At 43.0% G+C, this 19,931-nt stretch overlaps 1 protein-coding gene across 1 annotated transcript in view; it reads right to left on the bottom strand.

The window, feature by feature from the left end:
- The window catches only part of SCYL1 (SCY1 like pseudokinase 1), a 34,929-nt gene extending 15,360 nt beyond the window's left edge, over positions 1 to 19,569 (bottom strand). Inside the window, exons 1-9 of the mRNA XM_018554324.1 lie at positions 19,399 to 19,569; positions 13,548 to 13,688; positions 12,039 to 12,161; positions 10,321 to 10,538; positions 10,124 to 10,214; positions 9,443 to 9,598; positions 5,724 to 5,882; positions 4,313 to 4,420; positions 3,433 to 3,546 (exon numbers count right to left, since the gene is read on the bottom strand). Coding sequence (XP_018409826.1) covers positions 3,433 to 3,546; positions 4,313 to 4,420; positions 5,724 to 5,882; positions 9,443 to 9,598; positions 10,124 to 10,214; positions 10,321 to 10,538; positions 12,039 to 12,161; positions 13,548 to 13,688; positions 19,399 to 19,503 — 1,215 coding nt within the window. The 5' untranslated portion in view covers positions 19,504 to 19,569. The remainder of the gene's footprint in view (positions 1 to 3,432; positions 3,547 to 4,312; positions 4,421 to 5,723; positions 5,883 to 9,442; positions 9,599 to 10,123; positions 10,215 to 10,320; positions 10,539 to 12,038; positions 12,162 to 13,547; positions 13,689 to 19,398) is intronic.
- Positions 19,570 to 19,931: the final 362 nt, after the last annotated feature.

Below are 19,931 nucleotides of genomic sequence, written 5' to 3'. Positions count from 1 at the left end.
CTCCGCCGCCTTCCGGGTCTTCCGGGAGTCCCGGTGTCGTCACGGACATCGACGTCACCGGACTCCTTCCCTAAGTGGCTCCGTCGGCTAACGAAGGCAAGTTAGCCGACGGAGCCACTTGGGCCGGTGATCTGTCGGCACTGAGAACTTATCGAGTTCTGCGACCGCCTGACTTCCGGTTTTGTTACAACTAAGAGGTTTGCCCAAGAAATTTGTTCTGCACGAGCGCCAGCCAAGGCATTGGCCTATACACATACAGCACAGCAATGAAGTAATAAAACGAACTAGGATCACACTAATCCAGCACAATATTATTCTGAGTTACCCCACACGTGCTGGATTAGTGTGATCCTAGTTCATTTTATTACTTCATTGCTGTGCTGTATGTGTATAGGCCAATGTAGTTGGATCTGTGTGTGCGTTATAATTAATCAAAATTAAATCGATTAAAAAACATTTCGATTAATCGAACACGAAAATTTTTAATCAGTACCAGCCCTAAAAAAAATGTAAAGCCTGCTACTTAAAGAACATAACCACTCCCACCTGCCATAAGCAGTATGAAGGGAAATGAAGGGAGGGAGCTGTGTGCTTCAATGGACTCAGAGAAAAGGATATTAAGCTATTTTCTCTATCGTCCATTGAAGGATACAGCTCTGAAGAATAATGAGATGTAGGGACATTCAAAAGCAGTCCAAAACAGAGGGGCTGGCACCACAACCACAAACCAGTTCAACAAAAAAGAACTGTCAATAATCAAACAGCCATCTGAAGAGGTTTTCTGCCAAAACTAGCATCAAAGAGGCAGACACATCAACCTTATAAAACTTTGCAAAAGTGTGAACAGAAGGCCAAGTTGCAGTATGCAAATCTGAGCAACAGAAGCCCGAGTATGAAATGCCCGAGTACTAAATGTGCCAGTAGAATGAGCAGAAACAGGAAAAGGAGGAACCCTATCAAACAATTCATAAGAATGAATGAAAGCTGAACAACCTTTATAAGACATTCTGGTAGGAAAACAAAACAATCTGACCGTCTAAAGGAATCTGCTCTTGCAACATCCGAGCAACGAAGACAACTTTCCTTAGAATGAACAGGAGCTGGACAATGTCTTCATTGAGATCACATGGCTGAAACCACTTTGGGTAAAAAGGCAAGGTCTCAAAACAACCTTGTCCGTATGAGGAACCAAATAGGGTTCTCAGCAATACAAAGCAGGCAACTCAGAAACCGTTGTAGCCGAGCTAATGGCGACAAGAAAGGCAACCCTTTTGGCCAACAAAGACAAAGAAATACCTCAAATAGGTTCAAAAGGAGGTTTCTGTAGAACAGATAAAACCAAATTTAAGTCCCACGAAGGAAGGGGAGACCTAACAGGAGGAACCACGCGTGCAATTCTCTATATAAAAGTATGAAGCAAGAGGATGTTCAAAAAGGGCAGACAAGGCAGATATCTGACCATTATGGTACTGAGAGCTAAACACTGATGGAATCCCCAGATGAAGGAAAGAGAGTACACAAACAAGAAAAAGCCCATGGGGAAATCAGCAAAAATATACCTTGGAGGTACGGTGATAAATGTTTTGAGTAGAAGATCTAAGAGCCTTAAAAAGGAGAACTATGAGGTGAGTGATTTTCACTCAACCTCATATTTCGAGCCGACGTGTGACAATGAGACTGTCACACGTCGGCTCAATAGATCGGGAAGTGAGCGAACACACCGTCACTCGATCACGATCATTGACCGATTCTCGATCACGTCCCTGCAGAGAGAGGTGACTGTCATTCAGGGCTCCCTGCAGGGATTCCCCCCCCCCCCCTCCATCGCTGACTTGCGGAACGAACCGGGGAGGGGGCGGGTACAGCTGGCTCTGCCTCTAGATAGGCAGAGCCAGCTGTCACTCACGCAGCTGGGTGGATCTCCACAGTAATGTTCGGGATCCGTCCCGGCTGCAGCGATCTCAGTATACCGCGAGCTGTAATGATCATAACAATCATTATGAATCAACTAGCAACTTTTTTATAGCGGAATCTCAATGCAGGAACAAAACAAACTAAAATAATAAACCAGAAGAGAAGGACATATCCATTTTCGTGAGGATACTAAGCAAAACTGACATGTGTGAGGTGGGAGGGGGTTGTCCTTACAGTGGCAGGCTTTATATTTTTGCGCCTAGTGCCCATTTCTCCTGGGGGCAGCAGCATAACCCTACATCTCAGAAGTCTTCAGAGCCGTTTCCCTCAATGGAGAATAGAGAAAAATTATGGTTTTGTTAAGACTGAAATTGGATTCACAGCCTTGAAGTGAGTCTTTGCTGACTTATACTCCCCTAAACTGCCAGCACACATGGTTACATACATGCAGAGCTCCTTCAGCCTTAACATTTGTTGACCTTTAGTATGCAAACAGGCACTTTAGTTCCAGAATTTATCCTACACCTCACCCCCTACCATGGCAATTGCTATGGCATACTTGTGATAGAGACAGTCTTACTGACCAATAGTAAGATATGAGAAACGGGAATGGAATCTGCTATTCACTTATTAGAGCTACCTGAGCTTTGATGCTCACAGAATGCTCTTCATGGTGTATGGCTATTTGTGCCGGCATCTCTAGCTTTCTGGCAGTTTAGGGATGTTATACTTAGTACAGCTTCACTTTAAAAACATATATCTCACCAGAAATGTGGGTTTGCGTTTGGAGGACCTAGAAAGTAACCGTTATTTGCCTCTGTAAAATTGTAAATGTATTGAAATGTCCTCCCTATGATCTGTAGGAAGTGGAATCACCAGCACTCAGTAGAATCATCCAACATGTCCATTTATTGGATATAGACATCACACAATCACAAGAGCCAGGCTCTTGTGACTGTGTGATGTCTATGTCCAATAAATGGACAGGTTGGGTTATTCTACTGAGTGCTGGTGATTCCTCTTCCTACATTGTGTCTGCACGGTGCCATCCGTGTTCATCACTACAAACACCATTGTCTACATAGGCCTTGATTGCTGCAAGGTGTGCAGAGGATTTCCCCTTCTATCCACTCCCTATGATCTGATCATGACTACCCCTATGTCTGCATGGGAAACTTATGTACCAGCCCAATGACAATGTAAAATGTCCTGAAATCAACAAGAAAATTGGATCCCAATCATCTTGCTACCATAACTACAGCAATCATTTTGGGTGGGAGTTCTCCTTTCAACTATTCACATTGTGGCTTGATAGGGAGGACATCAAAGAGAAGCTAACTGTTCTTAATGGCTGAATAGTAAATAGACTAATCCACAACTGTGCATCAATGAGAAAAGCAGTAATGCTGCATGGAACATGCTGCCTAAATTTACTGAAAGACTAAATTAAAGTGTTCAAAGCATATATATATATATATATATTACAAACAACAGATAACATCACCATATTGGCATTACCTTCACGGTCTGTTCCCGGATTGCAGGATTTGTATCCGTAAATCCATGGACCACATGCGGGAAGATCTGTGTATTGACTGTTGGTTCATTTAAGTACTGGATGAAATTCTCCATCTGCCTCATGCAAAATAAAAAAGGTAAAAAAGATTAGGGCTGCAACTAAGGATTATTTTCATAATCGATTAGTTGTCCGATTATTTTTTTAGAATAAAATTCACAAATACAGTGTTACAAACATAAAGGCACGGTACCGTGTGTTCCACTGCGGGCGATCACACTGTGGGTGGGAGGCTCGTTTGGGGTGCCATTGGCACTGCAACGTACCTCCTGCAGCAGAATTTGTCAGGCTGAAACCAAAAATTACTTTTCCCACCTTTTATCATTTAAAAAAAATATATAAATTCTATTGTAAGCACATGGCGCTTGAATAGCTTCAGCCAGGGAATAACAGCTGCCTGTGGCAAGATTCTGAAGACGGCGGCTGAATGTAAATACAGCATATAGTGGGCGGATGCAATAGCCAGCCTGCTATTGAAATGGCCAATAGCATGCTGGCTATTGCACCAGCCCACTGCTTGCTGTGCCCTCCGCCCAGCATGGAAGAAAGTTAGGGAATCCAAACAACTAATCGATAATGAAAATAGTTGACAACAATCTCATTATTGATTAATCGATTAGTTGGTTGCAGCCCGAAAAAGATCAAATGCAATCAGCAGTAGAAAACAGAAATCTACACTATGCTAAATTGCTACATCAATGCCAGTTGCCAATAGATAAGATATATACTTAGTTTGAAAAAACAATTTACGTGTGGAGTACCTGACTCCACATTACGTGTGGAGTACCTGACTAAATTAGACCAGCAAGAACCAGTACTTACCTGCTGCAGGAGTCGTATTCTCATGGCTCTATCTGTGGAGGAGAACATTTTAACAATGATGGGAATGATCTTTTGTTGATATTCTTCGGCATTCAAAAACTTTCCAATCTATAAGAGAAGAGGAGAATATGTTACGTCTTATCTCACTTCCATAAACTTAAATTTATAAGCTTCAGTGACTCTAGTGAAAGCACAGATAAGTTCCCTTATAGCAGATGGAAAGTATCGAAGCAAAATCAGTATGAGCCAGATGCTTATCGGGTACAAATGACAGCTATAACCAAGTAAGGCACTCATTTAAACCCTTTCATAAGCAGGAGCTACGGTGAACAACTGATGCTGTCATCAGACGACTTTGTGGCAATGATGTCTTTGCTTTTGCCAATCATGCTGTATTGGTGATAATTTGCCACTATTTTTCAAAAGATTGGCAACATATTTTATTTCTAAAACCACCAGGACTCACCACTCCGCTTCCATCTCTGACTGCAAGTCAGGACATGCACCCGGCGCAAGCTAAAGTGTGCTCTCAACTCCCAAACTATACTTCCAGAATCCTCCGCACATAACCGGTATCCATCAAATCCAATTTTATTGTAGTGATTTCAATACAAAGTCCAAAGTTGAGCATATACACCACCAAAGATCTCTGCCATACCCGCACCTCGAGGCAGAGATGTTTTGGACTCCCTCTGACCGGCAGTGCCGTGAGGGAGCATGGAGCTGGATTCAGGACCCGCCTGCCGGCTTCCTGATTGGCTGGGAAGCCGGCTTCACGCTGCCTAGCGACACTGCGGGCAGCCTGGCTTCCTGACTAAGGAAGCCAGGCTGCCCTACAGTGTCGCTAGGGAGCATGAAGCTGGCTTCTTAGGCAATCAGCAAGCCGGGTGATGGGTCATGACCCGCTGCCCAGCTTCCTGATTGGCTGGGAAACTGGACCCACGCTAACTCGAGATGCCGGTATCGACCAGTACCGATAGAAAAATATTGGTACACGTATTCGATCAAGAGAAACCGGTATGGGTGCATCCCTAATCCAGATATCACATTGAGAAAGCATTATGCCACAACTGTAACAAAGGCACTGTCAGTTTGCCTTTGTTTTCATTCTGCCAGATGCAACATTTTCCCAGAAAAACCATACAGGAAGTGTTGCTATACTAATAGAGAAAGCACACTGTGGTAAGATCACCTCCCTAGTAACTCTTCTTTTAATTAAGATGACCAGTTATATCCTTCATACATACTCTACTCCCATCTTAACTGGTGTGGTGCAGTGCATCCCTTGATTAATTGGATGTGCACTATATGTCCACCACCATCTTCTGAATAACGTCACCAGTCAAAAAGACACCAGGGTAAAGTGCAATGCACATCCCGTCAATCAGGGAAAAATCTGCAAAAAGCTCACCTTAAATAAGGGCGTTAGGATAACAGCGCCAGCGCTGCCAAATTCGAAGGCTGTAAGAAGCTGCGGAAGGATTTTATGGCGACAGAAATCTTCAGGAAAAGAGTCCAGATTTTCACTGAGCTGTTCAAAAAACGTCTGTCGTTCAGCAGGGTCTTTAATCTGTGCAAAATAAAGTGTTAATGAAACAAATACTAAAAATTAAAATGTAAAAAGTACATCAAGAACACACCTATACAAATGGTATGCAGTGCCAGTGCTGCAGCTACAACACAGAGTAAGAAATTGGCTTTTTAAATAAAATATATGTGTGTTTGTAAAATAAAATGTAAAAATACAAGCACAATTTCAAGAGAAGGAAGATAAAAAAAAAAGCAAAATAAATAAATAACAGCAACTGTTCTGATTGGAAAACTCTATTACTAGACATGATTGGAAACATCTTCTGGTTTTAACAGGCACAATGGCATTAAAGTGACATTAAACCCTCAGATTTTTTAACATACACCAATACTGTAATGTGTGCCTTACTGTAATCCATGGTTGTTTTCCTTCTCTTTGCTGTTCTTCCTTTTAAATCTGTATCTGTTCTCATGCTCTGCAGAACTTCTGTTTTGCAGCAGACTGCCTTGTCTCAGGAATGGATATACGGTGTCTGTGTATCCATTTGTATAGGCTTGTAATCTGAGCCAGCACTACAGGCAGAGGCCCTGAGCTGCAAAGGGAAGTTCTCCCCAAGCATGAGAAGACATGAGGATTTAAAAGGAAGAGCAGCACAGAGAAGGGAAACTACCATAGATTACAGTAAGGCACACATTACAGTATTGGTTTATGTTAAAAAATCTGAGGGTTTAATGTCACTTTAAAGTAATAAATCAACTCTTACAAAAGACAATTTAAAAGTATGCAATGTGCTCAACAGCAGACCTTATTGAATCAACCAACAGAAAAATGATGTTGCTACTGCTACGAGGATGTGCCGAAGTACAACTGGAATTCCAGATACAGACAGTGGAGAGACAGACAGTGGAGAGGCAGATATCAGGCAAAAAAAATATATAAAATGAGGTATTCTATGTGGTGAATGATTACATAATTAAACACCCGTGTTTTACAAATATAAACTGTCCTCCTCCAGTGTCCTTTAACACACTTACTGCATAAAACACAAGGGAAGGGAGAGGGAGAAGCCAGTCTGGGCCTGGATCATCTGTTTCAATAGTTTTTATTAGCAAAGACTTCCTGATGTGTGGCTTGGTCTTCTTTCTTTTCTAGTTATACTGGTGGGCATGAAGAGGCATGTGGTGTGCACCCAGGGCGGAACGCTACTGACATTTGCTTGGGAGCGGTGAATTTCGAGGCTGGCAATCATGTTGTGTAAAGTAAAGAGGCTACTGAACAGACACCTCTGTGGAGCCTACAACATCTGAGTATGGGGTACTGCCAATGAAGGATCTGATCAGAAGGAGATGGGAGGGACATAGAACAGGGTGTGTGGCCTCTCTCATGTATCTTCTCCACTTAGGGAATCGGGACTTTCACCATGGGGATGTTTGTAACCCTTTGAATGGAAGTAGGAATCAGCGAATTGTTAACCAAAGGATGTTGAAAAAGAATGGACAGGGTAGACACCTAACCTTTGATGTCACTAACGACCAAATGTTATTCTACCCCCAACCGAAGTAAAGAAAGAACATGGCCCCTGAAAAGCCACGTTGGGAAACCCCCAGAGACTTACACGTAAAAATAAGACCTTTAGTTTCGATGATAAACGTTGCATAAACTAGGTTTACGAGCTTTCAGCATGTTCGGGATAAATGAATCTGATATTCCTGCGTCTGTCAGAACCTGGGGTCCAACAACAGGGCAGTCAAAGCTAACATAAGAGAAACAGGGTGGAAGATGAGTCCTTGAGAGAACAAATGCAGTCTTTCTGGTAGAAGCCATGGAGCATCACTAACAGACGAACGAGGTCGGTGTACCACAGTCTCCAAGAACATTTCGGAGCTATGAGAATGACTAGAATGCTCTTAACCTCTATCCTTTGAAGTAGGCATGGTAAAAACTTAGTACAGAAAAACCATAGATAAGGGCATACTGATACTATGGCCCCACCAAGGCACCTGCTGCATTCACTGCCAGGTACCGCATTATGGAGATAAATCTGTCCAGCTTCCTGATGAAACCAAAAACTAGAAAATCCACATCCAATGTCTTCAACTCAGATATGTACTAGACAGAGGCGGCTCTCTAATTAGTCAAATTAGGCGGTCGCCTTAGGCCTCGCGGCCACCTAGTTTGCCCTGTCGGCACATCACCTCCCTGGCAGCCAAGTAGCGTTATGAGCTCTCAGACCTGTCACTGTCAAACGGAGACTCTACGTTTGACAGCGACATGGCTGAGAGCTCATCCGTTTCCTCGGTCAATCCACTCGGTCTTCTGGAGCTCCGCCCACCAGCCAATGAGAAGATACCTCACCCCTCCCATCCACCGCACGAGGCTCTCAATCTGGCTGGGAGGGCGGAGTTTACCTTCAGACGCGGATGCAGACGTCGGCGGCACCAGCTGGTCCTTCATGATCTGCTTTCTTCTGCCAGCTCCCGCCCTCGAGAAGCGGCCTTCATATTACTGGTGAGTGGCGGCCTTGTGGAGAGCAGTGGCGGATCCGAGGGGGAGGGGGGTGTCTAAGTGCTGCTCCAGAGTCCCGTTCCAGAGTCCCACTCACTGCCTCTGCCACCAGCAGGTCCGGCAGTGTAGTAACAGTATGACGCAACTACATACAGCTGTGCCCCTCAGTGTCACAGACTTTACTGCAGTTCTTTGTAAAAAAAACTTTGTACAATGAACTGCAGTAAAGTCTGTGACACTGAGGGACACAGCTGTATGTACCATCGCCGGCAGCCACATCCTGCTGTGTGGGTCATCGTGAGGACCCTCTGCTCTGACCCCTCCCCTCCACTGGCCACCAAGTCTGCATTGAGATAGGGGGGCAACCGCCGACCATCCGTCTGGCCCGCAAGTTCGAGAGTATTGCTGGGAGTTGTAGTCCCCTATAGCCATTACTATTCTGCATTTTTCTGTCGAGAGTATTGCTGAGTTGTAGTCTCCTATAGTCGTTACTATTCTGCATTTCTTTAGAGATTATTGCTGGGAGTTGTAGTTCTCTATATCCGTTACCATGCTGCATTTCTGTCGAGGGTACTCCTGGGAGTTGTAGTCCCCTATAGTCGTTACTATTCTGCATTTCTTTAGAGAGTATTGCTGGGAGTTGTAGTTCTCTTTATACCTTTCATTTTTATCGCTTGCATTTTTTCTCATTATGGGCCTGAGTGGGGCCTCATTTTTAAGTTTCGCCTAAGGCCTCGCAAAGTCTAGAGCCGCCACTGGTACTAGAACACCTTTGGATGGAGAGGCCACTGTCCCCGGGTCCAGACACGGTCTGCTGTAAATCTGCCTGGCCGTTCTCCACCCTGAATGTGCACCATGAAAATTGCTGGAACCCGAAACCTTGCCCAGGACGGCATAGACTCTACTGACAGCAGGATCCTCTGAGCGTGGACTATTAATTTGCAAGGTATGAACTGAATATATTCCAAGTGTATGTAAGGCAACCTGCATTTTAGTTTTACTGCATATTTAAACAACATTGCAAATACGGAGTGGAAAAGACAAACAGAGGAAAGACTTGACAAACGCTAAGTCATGGTCAAGCGGTAACTAACCTGTATCTCTTCCAGGAACAGATTGGTCTCCACAAAGCTGTTGCAGAAGAACCCACCAGGGGCTCGGCAGTTCTGGAGGAATCGGGCTGGGTTGGGGCGCATTTTAGGGTTGGCACCAACGAGTTCACAGTAGTGAGGCACCAGTGATTTGGGGATCTGCAGATATAAAAGAACAATGATATTTAACCCTTTCTACAGAGGGCTGAAAAAAGTGTTCAAGAGTAATGTTTAATGGCCTTACTGTAAATTATGTCAATAAATAAAATGTTGAGACTACATTTCCATTCTTAAACCATGATTAAAAATAAATATAAAAATATGTCTTTAAAATTAGGACATAATGTGTTTCTGGCTACAAAGAGCAATGGTGGAAAAGGCAGAAACCAAAGCAGCCGATGAAATTTTAGTCTACTGTAATCCGATTAGTGAAAGCTCTGATTGGTAGATATGGGTTAATGGGCTTTATACATTGCGTTTGCAGTGTTGATGCTTCCCTATTTTGTTTTGCAGCATAATTGTATCCCTTGCAATAAAAAAAGTCTCTACTTCTACCATACAATATGTACATATCACTTGTTGCATTTGTACAGAGGAGTAAGAGTCAAAGCATGTGTGAAAAGAGCCATCATATGTGACAAAAGGAATCAAAACGATTCCATGTTTCATATACATAACACTGACCTTTCCGAGTGAACGTAGAGCAGTTGGGCGAGGGAGAGGGCCATTAAAGACTTCCCATATTAGACAGCCAAGGCACCACATGTCAGCTGACCTGTTATAGAGAGATCAGTGTCAAAAACAGGACCATATCCTATGAATCAGCAAATATATTTTGCGCACAAAGAAAGTGGTATTGTGTTCACAAAACTTCCACATACCACTTCTCCCCAGATGTCTTTGAGCGTTCTGACTTCTCAGGGGGATTGTACTTCTCCAGCTCAGGTCCTTTTTTAGGTGCACTTTCCTCACTACCTGCTGGATACATATAATCCAGCCCCCCCAACTTCCACTCCCCTGCCCGGTCCACAAACACTGATGACATATATACATTATTGTGGATGAGGTTACCATCATTGACCAGGAAACTGAGCGCTTTCTAGATGGAAACAAAAAGACAGACATGTTATTTATGAGAACTTATACTAATTGAAATAAATCAGGGCTGGAACAATCCAATGAGGCAGACAGCTGATATGCTTAAAAACACAGACTACTTTATGCTTCTAATTCTTCTTGAATCTGTCAACCAAGTTTAGAATGACTTGCTGGCTCCTGGCTGATTGGCCTGCCTAGCATTTGACCCACCCCTGACTTAATGCTGAACTCCAGGAAAACAACCATATGAACAGTTGAAATACCACAAGTCATTTAAAGATTGTAAACCCTCAGGGGCAGGGCCCTCCTTACCATCTTGTCTTGAATTGTATTGTGATTGTAATGTCTTCCTTATATTGTAAAGCGATGCGCAAACTGTTGGCACTATATAAATCCTGTATAATATTAATAATAATTATAAGGGATGCACCGATAGCGGTATTTTGGTATTGAGTACAAGTACCGATATTTTTTTTTGGTACTCGCTGATACCGAATACCGATACTGGAAGTTCCATCAAGGAAGCCAGGCGGCGTGTAATGACTCGCCACCTGACTTTCCGTTTAGCAGGGAAGCCGTCACTATGTGACGAGAAAGCAAGTCGAGAAAGCAAGCCATTACACGCCGCCTGGCTTCCTTGATGGAACTTCTGGTACTCGCCAAAATACTCGGTATCGGTGCATCCCTAATAATAATAATAATAATAATAATAATAATAATAATAATATTTTGGCTGCCAAAGGATTTGTATTTTATCCGCCCAGCCCTGATATTTACAGAACCCTAATAGCCAGGTTGTTGACCACGCTTTTCTAATGGAGTTGAGCTGTACCACTGGGACAATTCCATGTGCCCTACTTGACACTGGACAATGCAGGTAAAGCACCAGGCTGATCTCTGACCTTCTGTCAGCATGTCGAAGAAGCAGAGCTTGATTGGCACAAGGTACCGACCCTCCCTCTCCTATTCTAAGATCTACTGTACAAGAGATAACAATAGGCTGTTATCAGTACAGATTTGTATTCATCACATTGGTTGCATTCACAAATATATTTTATGATTTGTAATGAAAACATAACTACATGACTTTGTGTTTCTGATATCTGCCTGGAGTTCAGCTTAAAATAAATCAACATAAAGAGGCTTCAAACTAAATCTGTGTGGCAAGTAATACATTCAAACATAGCTGCTTGGATGCACCGCTTCAAGGCTACCAAAGCGCTAGTTGCTCTTAGGTCTTGTTAGTGCAATGCAGCTCCAGAACTGTAACAGATTGAACTTAATGGCTGCGAGGCCACCATTTCATGTTCCCAAAAATTCAAGCAATGAGCAAGATGGAAGCACTGTAAGTAGTTTTGCACTGCTCCAAAAAAAGCAGATCAACAAAGGTCCAACTGGCCGTTTGCCTGCAGGAGCCCATTAATTGGCTGCACGAGTTCTTTTCTGGAAACTGGAAAAGCATACACACACTTAAAATGAAATAATGAATATGAAGACGTACCACGATTTGGTGTAGACCCCAGGAAATCTCTAATTCACTGATCCCTCCAGCATCACTCCTGGATTTCATATATGTCCCCAGAGTCGTCACTGGTTCTGTCACTACGTACAAGCATTTATCAGTCTGCAGGGAAAGAAAAAGGTTATTTCTAGCAGAACACAATGGAATTCCTAGTGTCATATCATGTTAATGTAAGATATCATTCTTTTTATGTGGCATTTTCACTAACTTTTTTCCTTTACTGAAGAACCTACCTTGTAGACCCTCTACATAAACTACCAACCACCTCCTATATACACATACCTGTAGAAATGTACTCCAATTTCAACCAATCTGCATATCAGTTTTGGTTGGACTGAGCCCTAAACTCAGGAATAAAAAAAAAAAAATAGTACAATACTGCAAAAGTTCACAGTTTACATAATTTGTAGTCACTCATTTACTGAATGACATAGCCCGAGCCTACTGTTATTTCATTTTAAACCGATTTAGTTGCGCTAGGAAAAAAGGGAAATCACCAGCTGCAACAATGTGTATAACCGTGATTAATGTGAGCAATTATGTTGCGCTTGGTAGTGAGCAAAATTCTTTACTGTATCACCTTTCTGTGTTTCTATCTCAATGGAAATGTTTGTTTATACTAAGTGAAAAATAAGTAAATAAATGAAATGGCAAAATTAGTAAAATGGTGTAAAGTATATATAATATAATAAAATTAATAAATTATAAACTGCGTCTGCGTTTTATTCAGTATTTCGTTAGTTAAGTATGTTTGTGATGTGACAATTAGAAAACGATATTCTGTGATTAGGCTCTCGACCCCAACATCTATATGAATTACATGTGCATTCAGATTCAAAAGGTTGATCTCATCACTCGATTGGTTAATTCCAGTTAAACAGCTATTCGATTCAGCGTGACCGATAGTGATGGTAACTTACATAAATAAAGCATTTATCATCGCCCCAAAACAAAAAAGACACAAGGTCAGAACAAACAGAAGAAAAAAAAGAAAAGAAAAAGGCAAACAGATTGGGCCAATCCTAGAACATTTTCAATCTTTCAAATAAAGATTATTATATGCTGGCCTCAATCATCAATTTTCAGTGTCTCTGTATTAGGCTATTAGGTTAGGTTATTTTCCCAGCAGGACTGCAAATATCCGACATTGGCGTGTCTCTGTCCGCCCAGCCACATGGTCTGTTCACGGACACCTTGACAGGATCTCTGAATGGAGAGATTACAAGTCACATTTGCCACCTCCCGGTCCTGTAACTGAAAGTCCATACCTCAGTACAGACAGGGGCAGGGAGGAAGAGTCTGCAGGAGCCAATACATTGCACCCACAATTCAGTGATTGTTGTGATGCTTTGCAGGCTCCAATGCAAAATAATCAATCGATGCCCATTTCTTCTTTTTATTAATGTGTGTCCATGTAATCATTTTTTGCAAAGGGTGGACTCTGCCTTTAATATTCTTGAAAGTATAAGGAACGTAAGAGAAAATTACCTCTAATCCATCCACATATGACAGAATATTTGGGTGTCGCAATGTCTTGATTCTTTTTAGTGCTGCTTTGGCTGCTTGCGTCTGTTCGTCTGCCCCCGGACGGATATCGTAAGTGAACACAGACACTAGGTCACCACCGGCCTGAAGAAGAGACATTTATACATCAAAACATTTAGAAGAAGCAAACTTGCCATTGGACCGTGACTATACAAAGATATAATAATATGCTTGTCTAATGTCAATGGGTGACATTTTCATAAGTACATATTCATACATTAAAATATTAATAGAAGGAGTGAATTTACTGTAAGACTGTAAGCATCGAGGAAGAGAGAAAAAAAAAAAAAAGAGAGAGAGGGAGGAGAGAAGCCCAACCAAATCCCTGTAATGTATTACGGCAATGCAGGCAGGCTGCATATACAGCAACAAGTGTGCTGGTGTTTTTCCTCTTTTTGTAATGACTGCAGCAATGGTTAATAGGCCCAGTGCTGGCAGCACATAGGAAAGTCCCTTTTATCCAACATTCACTGGTGGCGATTCAATCACTGTCATTTAAAATACACACAAAAAATATAGAGAAAAAAAAGCAGCATTTTTATTACTGTATTTGGAGCCTGTGTGGACCCCAGTGGAGCCAGTCTACCCCAAAGAATGGTGGAAGCAAGGCTGCGATCATCACAATTTATAGGCAACTTCAGACTTCTGCCTCCATCTGTTTGGCTGAAAGCTGATTCATTAAAATGGATTTCTTGACCGACCACTACTGTTGTCCTAATGAGAGGCTGCCTGGATAAGCGATAAGCTTTAGGGCACATTCACACCAGCAACAATTTCTCCTGCAAAATCCCACAAATCCTGCCAGCGAAGTTCACCTAATTCAGCTTGCTGTGATGGTGCGGCAACACCAGTTCACTGCTATCAGCATGGTGACTGATAACTCACAAGCCTGTAGCTTGCCAATGAACACAGGGTATGTACTGTAGAGACAAAGCAATCATTTCGCCACTTTACAGATCGCTGGTTCAGCCACATCTAGAGTATGTGGTAAAGTTTTGGTCACCAATCCCCAGAAAGGATGTCCAGGAGCTGGAGAGAGTCCAGAGAAGGGCGACAAAACTAATTAAGGGACTGGAGGACCAAAGCTATGATACAAAGTTGCTAAAGGGGACGAGATTTTGATATACAAATTGTTTAATGGTGATACTAATATATCAGTAATAGACCTTTTACTGCACACTCACTAAAGACTGGAGGCCCCCACCTAAAACTGGAGGAAAAAAAGATTTAACCACGAGGGGTTTCTTTTCTGTTAGAGCGGTAACATTTTGGAACTCTCTTCCACAAGCAGTGGTATCAGCAGAGAGTATTGAATCATTTTTAGATACCTTCCTCAGAGACCCTAAGGCTGGGCACACACCTTACAACCATCGCAAGACTTTTGTCTTGCGATGGTTGTAAGGTACTTAAAAAAACGTACGATCTGCCGATCTTGCATAGGCAGATCGTACTTGCGACGTTTGCAAGCCACGCCCCCTGAGGGGTGGGCTTCCGATGACCGCAATGCCAAACGGGCAGTGTGCGCTTGCGCACACCAGCCCGTCCGGCTTTTATCTTACGAACATGCTACACACCCGCCGAACATCGTACGATGCTCGGCGGGTTTTGAAACATGTTCGTAAGTTTAAAGTCGTGCGACCTTACAGTAGTAGAGGTGGCATGGCTTCCACACACCTTACGATAATCGTACGATCGCAGGATTTCCCACGATTATCGTAAGGTGTGTGGGGACCTTAACATATAGGGGTACAGGTACTCTTAATGACTGGAACAGACTCACAAAAGGTTGAACTCGATGGACCTGTATCTTTATACAACCTCAAACACTAGTCTGGACATGATCCGGACATGCTGTGAACAAGCCCTTAAACAGGATATTGGGGCCAGTAAGTGGGGACCAGCTGATTCGGCAGAAAACTAAAACTTTTAAACATCAAGAATCAGCATCCATTGTAAGGGATTTCATCATTTGAAATTGCTTGAAACATTTTGGGGGGGAATTTATCAAAACTGGTGCAGGAAAAATCTGCAGCAGTTGCCCATGGCAACCAATCAGCAGCTCTCTTCAGTTTGCTCAGATAAGATTTGAAAATGAGACAGAGAAGCTGATTGGTTGCAGTGCAAATCTGCTCCAGATTCTGTCAGCTCCAGTTTTTATAAATTCCCCCCTTTGACTTTAAGATCACTTTAAGGTAGAGTATATAGAGACTGAACAACCATTTAGTAAGTGGAAATGAGCCTGGGCTCGGTGCAAACCCAGTTTGCCTAACCCGCCTCAAAACTGTGACCACCACTCCCTCCTTCAGAGCCAATCAGTGGCAGCATTTGCATTTCCGGCTCACTGTGATGAATAGCTATGGGGTGTGGAATGCGCCTCACCATAACCGATCGGGTCGGGAGGAGGGGGTGGCAGTCATGGGTTTGGGCGTGCTTGGGAAAACTTAGGTGAACTGGGTATACACCAAGCAAAACAAATGGCAAACGCACTCATCAACTTGTTACCAGCTTTACAGCAAGGTGCACATGGAAGGGCCTTATACAGTAAAACAGCAAAAAAAATTTCCAGCACACTCACCAGCCAGAGTGCATCTTAGCTGCCGTTGTGATTTGCGGGATCCCTTGTGCATTTAAGGGGGGTTGGGCTTCCTCCTGACAAACCTGCACCCAATTTGATCTTTTGCCACATTTGCTCCAAGATGGAGACTCTCAGTTTAGAGTTAGGAGCGCACTATTTAGAGGTGCCTTGACGCGGCAGTGCGGCTTTCACATTTTCTGCAGAAGACGTGTATCTAAACCTCTGTTTTTAACCTTAGCGGTGAGACAAGTTTTTTTTGCAAGCTAGCTGGTGAGTGTGCTGGGAAAACTTTTTGCTGTTTTACTGGGTATACATCAAACCTAGGCTCATACTAGCAAGTAGCAAGTGGTCAGCTCAAGCGTGACAACTATTCACTTGTACAATTTCTTTCCAGCTCAAATTCCTGGAACGGAAAATGTAATCCTTCTACGTCACAAACAAGCATTCACGTTATTTTGAAACGACAATGTACCAAGTTTCCTATTAGTGCATCTTGGCAAAGATCTCTGACTGGTCACCAAATGTAAAGGAGCAGGGGGTGGAAGAAATCATATGGAATTCAGGAACCAGCTCCACTGACTACTACAGAAACCTCAAACGTTAGGCACCAGCTGTACATTTTAAGGAGCACTGGCTACCTGGCTACTGGGATTTGTCCAGCCCTGTAAAAGAGGATCATCTAAAAAATGTTCCCTAATCGTCCACATCTCCAGTAACAATGGTGTCTCCAAATGCTGGCCACATGGGCAAATTCCGATTATGTCAGATAAAGAAACGTTACCAATGCCGATGTAGTGTGCATCGAGTAACTGCAGAAATGTTGGTCAATTTCTTTGATCTTTGATTTCTTTTGATCTGATATAAAAGCTGTGTGATCAGAAATAATTCTCTGATGACTGCACATGGCCCAAGCTCGGTAAGTATGTTACACTTCAGGTCTTCTGGACCACAGCCAGGGTAAAACCTGTATAACAAGAGGTGGCTGTCCCTGAAATGTACAGTAATGATATGGTAGCCAGCTAGCAGTAGCCTACATACCAACAGAGATGAGCCTAGGTTTGCTGCAATACCAATTCACCCAAGCCCAATCTAAACTGTAACCACCACTACCACCTCCCGGCCCAATCAGTGGCGGCAATTGTAGCGGGGGCATTCCGCGCCCCTTTGTGAGGTATAGCTGCAGAGTGGGGAATGTGCCTATTTGCAACTGATTGGGTTTGGGGGGAATGGTGGACACAGTTTTGAGCAGTTGGGCGAACTCAGGCAACCGGGTCCACAACAAGCCCAGCCTCATGACTACATACTAATATTCCATTCATAAAGTAAACAAGCAGAGATACGGGTTTCCCCAAACCAAGTCACTGGCATTGCTTCAATAAAGTGCATCTGACGCCAAATGGTTTTTAGTTTTGGATAAAGTGATTGGAAATCTGAACCTCTTACAGTTTTTATTTCTGCCCGAGTCCCCACCAGGGAGATTCAACAATGAACTTCTCTTATACCCCCATCACACGTGCGGCGTCCTTGCGACGGAGGCAAAAACTGAGCTGTGGGAACCCATATTAGGTCTATGGGGAGTCAGATGTAAGCAGACATGTGTCTGTTTACATCAGATTACCTCTGAAGCACAAAACAGACTTCCGATCAGATCTGCCTGAAAAATTGACAGGCGGACATGATCGGAACATGTGAAAGGGGCCTATTTGCTAGTTTTTGGTCTGTTTATTGTGCCATTTAAAAAAATGTTTGCAATATTTGTTGGATAAATAAAAAATTCCTGTTGATTTTGCCGATCTAATAACTTTCTGTGCTGAATTTTATCAGCTAGCATTGTTCTCAGCTTTCTCTGTGCACTACAGATCACTCCCCCAATGTTATAGAGATGAGGAGTGGGGAAAGTGTTCTGTAGTCTTAAAATACTTCCTTTCCCAGAGTGACAATACTAGGATGGACGTCGTCACCCTAAGACAAGAAGTGTATTACTGTGCTTGGACTTTAATTAGTAATTTTCAGATAATAAAGCTAGTCTAAAAAGTGGTTAAAAAAAAAGTGGTACGAGGACCCCTCCGGAGGACAATCACTGGGAACTGTACATGTCACACAGGCAGTGGCCACCCACCCAGAGGAAAACAGAGATAAGAAGGACCCGACATGGGATGATGTGACCGCAGGCTCTAGTGACACTAAACTAGTGAGATAAACCTTAAAATGCATTCAATTACCTTAAATATTAACAAAAATGTATCTTATGTGTGTATCACTCGGCTGTAAATCCTCAAATCATCTCTGCTATGGTGCTGACACTGTCTTTCCTTCTGGAGGGTGGCTACTTATGTTCCCCATGGTCCCTGTGTGTGTTGTAAAGTATACACCACTCCAAGCTCGGTCCCGTGATGGACTACAATCTCATGTTTAGTTTACTCATTTGTACTGAGATTGTAGTCCATCACTGGAGTGAGCTTGGAGTGGTGGCTACTTTACAACACACACAGGGACCATGGGGAACATAAGTAGCCACCCTCCAGAAGGAAGGGCAGTGTCAGCACCAATTCAGAGATGTTTGGAGGATCTACAGCCGAATGATACACAAATAAGATACATTTTTGTTAATACTTGGGGTACTTCAATGTATTTAAGATTTCACTCCTGAGTTTGGTGTCACTTTGTTGATGTGACAAATCCATCTGTTGTTATTTCCTCCATTTTCTTGCGGATAACACTTGCGGCTAATTGATAAAAATGGGAAGACATTCACAGATAATTTGGAAGCATTGAAGAACAGGAATCGGTGTAGCACCCGCAGGCATTCTGACAAAGCGTAGAAAATAAAGTGTAAATAACCTGCACACATTCGCACGGTTCGGAAATGGATCCCGAATATGTCCCAAACATCCCCCCACAACATAAATGCTATACACAAAGGAAATCATTGATATGAACAAGGACTGGATCAATAATGACACTAGAAGGAAGATTTGCCTGTGTATGTTTACCAACTACCTCAGTCATGTGACCCCCAAACACCATATACGGCCAGCATATTCCATGTGCATGATCTGTGGTGATACACCAGTCTGATCGAATGGAGGACACAGGTCTGTATAAGGCAAGTGTCATCACATACAATACATCTTATGTGCCTCCATCCTCCTCTACTGTCCCAGTCTGCCTTATGAAGACTACCCCCTCATAGCCCCATTCTGCCAAAACGCCCATTACCTTCTTTTTACCCCTTTGGATCCCCCAGCCTCCCGGTAATTCCTCCCGTTCCCCGGTGACGTCATAAGGAAAATCACGGGCCGGGTCCCGGGACCAGAACCACATCTTCACAACGGGGCAGACACGTCACCGTGACGTGGAACGAACGAAGGCGTGTCTTCCGAGACACCTCACCGAGTAATCACGTGACACTGAACAGACGCATCATGCTGTGTATCTTTTTTTCAACAATCTTTATTGACGTGCCATTCGTTAACATAAGACACAAGTTGAATAGTAGCACCTATCAACGCCTGAGATCAGAAATTCCTATACCCGCAGCCATCCACTAATTTCAGCAAAACAACATGCAATATAGTAAAATATATTTATAATATAAAATAATTAATATATATATACATTTATATTTTTAGGTTTCGGAGTGTGGAATAGTTTTGTGTTTTTTATATTTTGCTATCTGGGTCCCATTGGGGAGTTTTACCTTCACTTCCTGTCCTGAAGGTATAACAGGAAGTAAGAGGAAATCTATTCAA

The sequence above is a fragment of the Nanorana parkeri genome, unplaced genomic scaffold (genome assembly GCF_000935625.1).
Source record: "Nanorana parkeri isolate BGI_ZX_2015 unplaced genomic scaffold, ASM93562v1 scaffold153, whole genome shotgun sequence".
NCBI lineage: Eukaryota > Metazoa > Chordata > Amphibia > Anura > Dicroglossidae > Nanorana > Nanorana parkeri.
The sequence above is the reverse complement of the archived record's forward strand: the minus strand, read 5'-3'. Positions and strand labels throughout refer to the sequence as shown.